Below are 10,393 nucleotides of genomic sequence, written 5' to 3'. Positions count from 1 at the left end.
ATGATGCTAGTTGTCTTTTTCCTCCACTGGGAAGCTACATCCCTAAGAACAGAACAGAACTGAGCAAAGAGGAGCCAGGTTCCTTCAGGAAGTAAACAATTGTTTCAGGCTAGCTCCGCTGCCCTGATATATGCAAAGGCAGCCCCTTATTTCAAACCGTAGTCCATCGTGTCCCCTCTCTATAATCAGGGTCAGTGGAAGAGGGCCTTCTGGTTAGAGGGGAAGCATAAGCAGAGGTCCAGGCTCAGTGTTCTAGCTCCACTGATGAGCAGTGGAAGTGGGAGGTCACAGCAGGGAGAGCTACTGACTTAATCCTGGGGAAATGTCATCTCTAGGAAGCTGCCTGGCCCGAGTGCTTCTGGCTGGGAAGCCTCCTCCTCCCACGATGCCACTGCCGCCGGACTTTGGGACCGGGGGCCCCCAGCTCTTTGTCGGGCTCTTCCAGGGCATGGTGCGTCTTGGGAGCTCGGCTGGAAATCGGTTTCTCTGCTTCTGCCTTTTCCAAGGAAGCCACAGGAGCGTCCCCATATGTCCGGTAACCACCAACTAGGCAGTAAGTCTCCCCATGCCAGCCCACCTGAGTCTCCCCACAACCTTGGTAGAGGACATGGTAGTGACCAGGTGTAGGGGGAGAAGTGGGAGCTGCAGCTGCTGAGAAAGAAATTAGAACAAATTAGAAATTGCTGCCTAACAGTACAGGTTTGCAATTCAATTCAATTCAGTAATTAAATACCTACTATACAACGAAGCATTGTGCTAGGTGCAGAGGATACAATGACTATTATGAAATAATCCTTGCCTTCAAGAAGCTTCAATGAGGAAGAACAGGGTGTACTGGGGTAAATATAAACCAGATCCCCCCCGCCAAAAAAAAGAAATAATTTGGATAAGGAAACCCTAACAGCTCAGGGGATCAGAAAAGGATCCACGTAGGATTTGGGTTAAACTTGAAGGGAGAGAGGGATTCCATGCCTGAGGCTAGCCTGTCGGGAGCATCACTTAGGCAGCTGTGGGTGGAATGTGCAGTGAGTGAGAAAAGAAACCGCATGAAATCAGTCTAGATAAAGGAACTCTTAACCTTAATCAGTACTCTTATTTTAAAGATATTTTGCTAACTGCATTTCCATATAATTAGTTTCCTTTGTAATCCTATGTGTTTTACACATTTAAAAACATTACTCTGAGAAGAAAATTAGTCTGGTTTCCCCAGAATTTCCAAAAAGGTCCAAAAAAAGTTAAGAATCCTTGGCTCTAGGAAGGCTGTGAAGGGTTTTAGTGTCCAAATTGAGGAGTTTACTTTGTCCTAGATGCAATAGGGAGCCACTTGGGCTCCTTTAGCAGGGAAGTGACATAAATGAATGAATGAAAAAGCATTTATGAAGTGCTCACTATATGCAAAAAACTGCTAAGCACTGGGGGGAAATTAAGAGAGTCCCTAGTCTCAAAGAGCTCACATACTAGTATGAGGTGACAACACATATAGGAGGTGTCAGATGGAAAATCCCAGCGGTCCTGGAGAGGGGGAGGGACAGCGACAAAGCTGAGCTTAGGAATATCTATTTGGCAAAAGTGTAGAGGAAAGATTGGGGAAGAGACAAACTGGAGCTAAGAGACTAGCAGTCTATTGAAATATTCCAAGCAGGATACGCTGAAGACCTGAATCAAGATGGTGGCCCTATGCGTGGGGAGAAAAGACAGATGATGGCGGTAGTATGCAGAATTGACAAAGCTTGGCAACTCATTGAATATGGAGTAGAGAGAGAAGGTGAGCTGAGAATCATGAGTTCAGAATGATTCCTAAAGGTATGCATCTGGATGACAGGAAGAATGGTGGTGCCCTTGATATAAAAAGAGGTTAAGAGGAAGGGTAAGTTTAGGAGGAGAGATAATGACTTCTGTTTTGGATATGTTGAGTTTGAGATGACTATGAGACAAACAGGCAGAGATACTCAAGCAGGCAATTAGAGATGTTGGACTAGAACACAAGACAGAGGCAATGTCTGGAGAGATAAACTTGGTTGTCATCTGTATTGAGATAAGAGTTAAATCCATGGGATCTGGTGAAATCATGAAGAGAGAATGTAGAGAGAGAAGAGGAAGGGCACAGAACTATGAGACACACTGAGGCATAGGAAGAAGGACAAGTATGATAATCCTGCAGATGAGAGGAGAGGAGACAGGACAAAAAAGAGAAGAGAGGAGAGGAGTTACCCAACTGGAATTGGCCAGTTGGGTCCCCAGTGGGGCAGCTCAGACTACTCACATGTCGTTGTTTGTCCTTCATTCTCTGAGAAGACCAATGACATCAGGAAGATGATGTCTTGACTTGCAAGTGAGTCAAACTTGAGTGAGGGAGGGCTGTGCAAGGTCTCCAGTCTTACTTTCTCCTCCAGAGCCATCTGGGTCCAGTGGAAAGATGGAGATCAGAAGACTGGAGATGGCCCCAATGCAGTGGGAGACCTTGGCCTTTTAAAGCTAAGGTCTTTCCCAGGCCTCAGTTTGACTGAGGCAACACCCATTCAGTGATTAAAGCTGGTAAAGAAGTGAGCCTAGGAATGGCCCCTTTTATCTAATTTAAAAAAAAAATCAATCTGGGAGAGGAAGACCCTCTTTGGGTTTCTGGCCAAAATAGAAACAATTACTATTTACATTCACTCTGAGACATCTGGGCCCAAATAATGACCACTAAGTGATACTTATGACTGGGACCTACTGTTGGCCAATCAGTGAAAGCTAAAGTGATTGGATTTAAAGGCATAGTCAAGTAGCTCCATTTGAATCTAAATGGTTTTTTTTTTTTTAATCAAAGCCTGATTTAATCAAATCAATTATGGATGAAAACTACATGGGACAAAAGAGTTAATTGTCCCAGTTTTTTTTTAATCAAACAAAAAACAATGACCGAATAAATAGAGAAGAAAAAAATCTTAGCTCCCCAACCCCAAGATATCTTGTGAAATACAAGAGATCAAAACCACATGTAAGAATATGACTCTCCATGTAGATAGAAGGAAAAGAGATGGAGGAGACGTGGAGGATGGGGAAGAGCAAACACTTTATAGGTATCCCAGAAAGAAACCATCCTCCTTACTCTACCCCCATTCCTAGATCCTACTCTTTGGAATGAATTAACATTATCTGTTCTAACCACACTAAATCTGAATTTTTCAAACTGAAGTTTATTAAATTAGAAAAAGACAAACCTTCTGAGACCAGAGGGACCAGAAGCTGAGGGGCCAAGGACATGATTGTCCTCTTCTCACCTGAAACCTAACACTCTGTCTAGGGCCTCTTTTTTTTTCTCTTTCTTTCTCTCTCTCTTAATGTATGTATGTATGTATCTTCCACTGATGGTCCCATTAGCTTCCATAGATTCAATTATTATCTTCTATGCAAATGACCAAAATCTAAATATCTAGCCCGTACCCCTCTCTGAACTCCAGTCCAATATGCTCAGTCTCCTATCGGATATATCCGCCTAGTTGTCCCTTAGGTATCTCAAATTCAACATGTCTAAAATTTAACCGATAATCTTCTCCCCTTCCTCATTTCTATTTTCTAGTGAATCCAAAACCCAGCCTTCCTTCAGTCTTTCCTATTTCTATGTATGGCACCACCATTTTCTAATCATCCAGTCCCTTTGCAGGCTTTACCAGTCTCCCCTGACTCTAGAGCCTTCACTCTGAGATCATCTCTAATTTATCCTGTACATATGTACATAGTTGTTGCATGTTATCTCCCCCATTAGATTGGGAGCTTCTTGAGGGCAAGAACTCTTATCTTTCTTTTTGCACAGTAAACAGTTAATACATGCTTGTTGATGTGGACTGACACTCAGGTTCACCACCCAAACCCATCCTAGACTCTTCTTACTTCTCAAATCTATTCTCTTCTCTTCATTCCCATAGTCTCTAAAGTCGAGGCCCTCATCACCTCTCTTCCTAATTGGTCTCCCAACTTCCAATTTCTTTCCCTCTCCAATCTATTTTCCACACCGCTGCCAAACTGATATACCTAAAATATAGATCTAAATTTCATTATGCTACTCAAAAATTATGGCTCCCTATTTCCTGGATAAAATACAGACTCCTCAGCCTGGCAAACAAAGCCCTGGGTCCTACCTACCTTTCTAGTCTTACTTTATATTATCCCCGCCTTCCTGCAGTTCTCCATTCCAGAGTAGCATGGTAGCTGTTCCCACTCACAAGATTCCATGTCCTGTCCCAATGCCTTTGTACTGGGGGTCCCCCATGTCTGGAATGCAATGCCTCCTCCCTGTGGACTCTTAGAATCCCCTAGCTCAGGGCCCACCTTCTCCTCCAGTTTCTCCCGATCTACCAGTTGTTAGAGCTCCCTCTCTCTTGAAATTCTTTTGTATTTTCTCCTTGTGTGTATAGTATCTATCATCACAATGGAATTTAATCTCCCTAAGGGCAGGGACCATTTTGTTTTTGTTTTTGCACCTCCAGCAAGGACTGCTGTATGTAATAGGTACTTAATATTTATTGACCTAAGCCCAATCTCCAAGAGCAGATTCCTCTGGCCTTCTTCCATACATACCCCATCTGTCAGCATCACTTTCATTCTCCCTTTCCCGGGGTCTGCTCTTCCTAGGACTACCACTTCATCCTTTTTTCCACCTGTGTTCAGCCCTTGAACATGGCGGTACAAGACTGCCCCAGCAATGTGGATGGTTCTCACAATGCCTTCAACCTCCACAGATTCAGCAGCCTGCCATCCAATTCACTCTGTGCATTACTTACTATGGTAGACAAGACCAAAAGTATTTTACTGAAAAGGCTGACCTGGGGAAATACCTGTAGCATCAATGTATATACATAGTACTTTCAATAATTGACTCACTAATTCAAGTATCAATGATCCCATCATCTTGCATCCTACCTCTACTGACCACAAACCTTCCACAACTTATCAGATGGATGGTCTTTGATGAATTAATGTGGCTGAAAAAAATGAGCTTGGAGTTAACTTGAGCCTTTCTAAACTTCCCAAACCCCCCACAACTCATTAGATGGATAGTCTTTGATGAATTAATGTGGCTGAAAAAAATGAGCTTGGAGTCAACTTGAGCCTTTCTAAACTTCCCTAGTCTGGTTCTTGATTGACAGACTACACAGCCTATCATTGGCCTTATATCCAGTTTTTTCAGGTGGGTGGGATGGGCCAGAACTTGGACTCTACTGGCAATAGCTTTTGAGAACCTAGGGTCAGTTCCGTGGCACAAGGCACTGGCAGAGGACTTTTGTGGATGATCTTCTCATATGGGAAATGGCCTGTTGTGCATCTAGTTATGCCCCCACAGGCAGACACTGTTGTACAGTTACTTCCTCTGTACATCAAGCCTACCTGCTGTACTGCCCTCCCAGGGAACAAAGGATAAGTTGGAGTGTATATAGAAGATCCGGTCAGACATTCCACTCGGCTAACCAAACAGATTGGTATCTCTTTGAGAAATGGTAGGGAAAGATTCCCCCGGAGTGACCTGTTTATGTGCTTACCCCACCATGGAAACTGTTGGGTAGCGAGGGGGCCTGTGAGGTAGTCACTGCCCTGTGAGGTCATCACTGACACCGTGAGATCACATAAGGAACCTGCCTTAGGACAGCAAGAGTCTCAGTCTCAGAGTTTTCACATGGGGACAGTGAAAACTCTGCTTATAAACTGGGTTTTAAGCAGTATGGTAGGAAGGGAGTGGCATTCCTTGGCCCTAACACACAGCCTCTCTCCCAACAAACATGTATTTACTAAGCACTTTTAGGCTTAGCATTGTGCTAGGTGTGGTCAGAGATATGTAGGAAGTTCCTCTCTGTGAAGAACTTGGAGAAATGACTTTTCTTTTTTTTGGAGGGGAGTCCAGACCTATGGTTTAATTGGCGTGAGGAGTTTCCTCCGTCTCTGCAGATTTGCAGCTATCTGTTATTTAAAGTCTTAGAGAGGTGACTAGGGTACCAGGAGGTTAAGTGACTCACCATGGATGTCCCACAGCTAGGATGGGTCTCAAGCAGAGGTCTTCCTGACACTGGGGCTAGCTCACTTATTGACCACACCTGCTGCCCCTTGGAGACAAAACTAGCATGCATGAAAAAATTAGTGTCTTAAACTGCAAGGTATTGTTGTTGGTGACATTCATAAAAGGAAAATGTCTGTGGGCTGGGCTGGCCAGGGAGGGCTTCAGTGATAAAAACAGGACTCTAAAAAGATGTAGGTTGGCAGGAAGGGAAAGATATTTCAGGTAGTGATGCTAAAGAAATGTTGAATCAGCTATGAGTAGAGATAGTACGATGAGAATGTGCACAGCAAGTGAGGATTATGAAGAGGACAGACAGCCTGACGAGAGTAGAAAAGGGCACATATTGGGGAACCCTGGATAGGATGGTACTTACTGGCCCATGAGTCCTTGGACCTGAGTATTCATGAGGGACACCTTTCATCTAGTGATTTAGAGGGCTTCACCAATCACCGCCATGATGTACTCTGGCAGGTAACTCACCAAGATGCCCCCTTAGACAAGTGAAAGACACTGTGGAAAGAACATTGGCTTTGCGATCAGGGGACCAGGGTTCAAACACTAGCTCTTTTACTGTGGGACCTTGGTAAAGTTGCTTTAAAACAGCAAACATTTACCCCTAAACCTACTATGTGGACATTACTGCACCAGCAATACAATCTTTAATCCAAGAAACATTTATTAAGTAGCTACTATGTGTAAAGAATTTGCTAGGCACTAAGGATACAAAGATAAAACAAAGTCCCTGCCCTCATGGAGCTTATAGTCTAATGGTCTCATAAATGATAATTTGAGGAGGGAAAGGGCACTAACACGAGAGAGAATCTATATACACTGAACTGATACCGGACAATCAATAAACATTTATAAAATAAAGTCCCTGGTCTTATGATAACATTTTGCAAATTGGAAATTTAGAGGGCACTCTGAAGTCTGAACAACAACAACAAAAAAAGTCCTTCTAAGACCAGCATCATCTAAAAAGAGATGTTAAAAGCCCACTAACAATAATCACATTTACATAGCACTTTAAGCTTTGCAAAGTTATTTGTGTTTATTAATAGCTCATTTGAGCTGTGAAATAACCCTGTGAGGCAAAGACTAAAGATATTACTATGCTCATTTTATAGAGAGAAAAAAAAAGTTGAGGTTGAGAAAGGTTAAATGTCTTACACCTAACTCATAAGTGTTGCAGAAAGGATTGAAATCTAGGTCTTCTTCTTTTCCCTACCCCCAACTATATGTCAACACAATTTTTAACATTCATTTTTACAAGATTTTGAGTTTCAAATTTTTCTCCCTCTATCCCTCCCCCCCTTCCTAAAACGTTAAGCAATTTGACATTGGTTCTATGTGTGTAATCATGTGAGACATTGTTCCATATCAGTCATGTTGTGAAGGAAGAAACAGACCAAAAGGAAAAAACTACAAAAAAATGAAAAAATAAAGTAAGTGAAAAAAGTATGCTTTGATCTACATTCAGAGTCCATCAGTTCTTTATCTGGATGTGGATAGCATTTTCTATCATAAGTCTTTTGTAATTTTCTTGGATCATTGTGTTGCTCAGAAAAGAGCTATGTCATTTATAGTTGATAGTCACACAATGTTGCTGTTGCTGTGTATAATGTATTCCTGGTTCAGCTCATTTCACTTTGCATCAGTTCGTACAAGTCTTTCCAGCTTTTTCTGAAATCTGCCTGCTCATCATGAAATCTAGATCTTCATGTGCAGTAGACTTTTCTCTATACCATGCTAAGGAAGCTTACTTTACACAGAAGAGAAGTTCAGGTGAAAATTAATGCAAACCTAAACCATGCTGATACATAGAAAGAGTCATGCTCATGTTTCCATTTCAGCTGCAAACATCAGGTTCAGCTTTAGGAAATCTATACACTTTGAGTACTGGAGACTTTGTAACTTCCCTTTTACCATGGAGGGTACCACCATCCTGCTAGCCTGGCTCACCACCCCAATGTCATCCCCAATTCCCCATTCACATTCATCCTACATATCTAATTTATTGTTGAATCTTACCATTTCTACTCTCACAATATTTCTGGTATATGTCCCCTTCTCTCTACTCACATAGGCATGGCCCTGGTACAGGCTCTCATCATCTCACACCTGGACTTCTGATTGGTCTCTCTGCCTCAAGACTCTCCCCATTCTTTTTTTTTTTTTTTTTGGCTAGGCATTGGGGTTAAGTGAGTTGCCCAGGGTCACACAGCTAGTGTCAAGGGTTTGGTCTGAGGTCAGATTTGAACTCAGGTCCTCCTGACTTCAGGGCCGGTGGTCTATCCACCGCTCCACCTAGCTGCCCTGTCTCTCCTCATTCTAATTCAAAGCTGCCAAAGTGATTTTCCAAAAGCTCTGTTCTGCTATCACACTACCCCCTTACTTAATAAACTCCACTGATTCCCTATTACCTCCAGAATAAAATGTCAACTCCTTTTTTTGTTATTTAAAGCCCTTCCTACTTTTCTAATCTAATTTATTCTATTTCATATACTCTATGATCCAGTGACATTGACCTCCTAGGTGTTTCTCACACATGACACAGCATCTTCCCACCTGCCTTTTCATGAGCTGTCTACCATGCCTGAAATGTTCAGTTCCCTCACCTTGGACTCTCAGTTTTCCCTGGCTTTCTTCAAGACTCAGCTAAGATCCCACCTTCTCCTGGAGACCTTTCTCAGTCTTCCCCAAAGCTAGTACTTTTCCTCTAGGATAATCTCCTATTTACTCTGTAGCTTTCAAGTATGTTATTTACATATGGAATCTCTCATTAAAATGTGAGTTCCTTGAGGGCTGGCCCTCTCTTTATATCATCAGATGCTTAGCACTGTACCTGGAACACAGTATGTGCTTAAGTGCTTATTGACTAACTGAAGTCTAACAAATCAAATATTTTCCCTGTGCCCCAGGGATCTGATGAACATGGGAGGCTGGAATTTCTTTGGAGGTATCCTAGAAAAAGTCCACATCCACCTAAATAAGAGAGATCTAATTTATTATCCAAAGGGGGAAAAAAAGTCCCTACCTTTAAGGATTTTACATTCTGGATCTCCATTTCCACATGTGCAAAATGGCGGGGAGGAAGGTTGGCCTAAGGTCCCTTCCAGCTCTAAATTCTATGACCTTGGGGGCAGCTAGGTGGTACGGTGGATAGAGCCCTGGGCTTGGAGTCAGGAGGAACTGAATTCAAATCTGGCTTCAGGCACTTGACACTTACTAGCTATGTGACCCTGAGCAAGTCACTTAACCTCGATTGCCTCACCAAAAAGCAAAAAACAAACAAACAAAAAATTTCTATGACCTTCAACTTGATTGTCACCAACTCTTTGGAATGCCTAGCTCTCCCACCACAGCTGCCACTTTAACTGTTTGATCACCTGAGAGAGACATCAGCTCTTTGAATACTTCCTGTGTTACCCTTCTCCTTTGGCAGGAGAAGGATGCCATGCACTTTAAACTCAACTAGTTAGCTAGATACCATATTGAGGAAAGTGCTGGACTTTGAGGCATGAAGACTGGAGTTCAAATCTTGCCTCAGATGCTAATTGTAAGACTTCAGACAAGTCACTTACATCAGCTTCCTTTTCTTCTAGTGATGTAAAGGGCTTTACAAATTTTAAATCGATATAAAATGTTAACCATTAGCACTTCTTGCTTCAACTGAGTATTAGATATTCTTTAGTTATTTTTTTTTCATTCCCTGCCTCACATTTACAGTCTAATAGGCAGGACATCCCATTCCAGCAGGATCACAAAGCCAAGTCCCAAGATGGGAAATAAACCCCAGAAGTCTATCCACAGAAGCCTTACTTGGGCTAACAATGTGTTTGCTTTTAGCATGATTCATTCATGTGTACTATGATTCACATAGTAGTGACAGAAAAGAAAGAAAGGGCATCACTGAATTAGGATGAGGCACTGTGCATTAATGAAAAGGGCATTATGAGATTTCTGACAAGGCAGCTGGCTGCCTGAAGGCAGGTAGACCACTCACCTCCCGTCTACCTACTCTAGCCAAAGTCCACTGTTGCCACCAGAATAAATGATGTTCAAGAAATCCAATGAGGAATTACAGAAAGTGATTCTCTTCACTCCAGAACTATACAACATTCAGCCAGAAGCTCATAATAGCAGGAATTGGAATTTTGGCACCAAAGGCAGCACCAGGTAAGGTGGCTTCCCAGCACAAGAGACAGGACATATGTAACCTTCTCTGTATCCCTAGGCAGTAAGAGAGACCACTGAGAAAGCTGCAGGGTGGTTAGAAAACTTCAGATAAGGAAACCAGAATCCCAGAGGCTCAGATCCTTAACACTTTGTCTCTAGGCACCAAAGGAGACAATTTCAGAG

General features: G+C 42.6%; 1 protein-coding gene across 1 annotated transcript; it reads right to left on the bottom strand.

Moving 5' to 3' along the window:
• Positions 1 to 331: 331 nt before the first annotated feature.
• On the bottom strand, positions 332 to 5,434 carry DPEP2NB (DPEP2 neighbor). The gene is made up of 2 exons (XM_027846372.1): positions 5,368 to 5,434; positions 332 to 651 (listed from the first exon to the last, which is right to left on the bottom strand). The coding sequence occupies exons 1-2, from the start codon at positions 5,432 to 5,434 to the stop codon at positions 332 to 334; spliced, it is 387 nt and encodes a 128-aa protein (XP_027702173.1).
• Positions 5,435 to 10,393: the final 4,959 nt, after the last annotated feature.

Source organism: Vombatus ursinus, unplaced genomic scaffold, assembly GCF_900497805.2.
Source record: "Vombatus ursinus unplaced genomic scaffold, bare-nosed wombat genome assembly UNPS02005286.1, whole genome shotgun sequence".
NCBI lineage: Eukaryota > Metazoa > Chordata > Mammalia > Diprotodontia > Vombatidae > Vombatus > Vombatus ursinus.
The sequence above is the reverse complement of the archived record's forward strand: the minus strand, read 5'-3'. Positions and strand labels throughout refer to the sequence as shown.

What these genes read in the sequence shown, in the direction of transcription:
- DPEP2NB (XM_027846372.1), bottom strand. Translation starts at nt 5,434, where the DNA reads ATGTCTGACCGGATCTTCTATATACACTCCAACTTATCCTTTGTTCCC. An exon ending in CTGGGAGGGCAGTACAGCAG is followed by an intron (nt 652 to 5,367) that starts GTAGGCTTGATG and finishes TTTCTTTCTCAG; the next exon opens with CAGCTGCAGCTCCCACTTCT.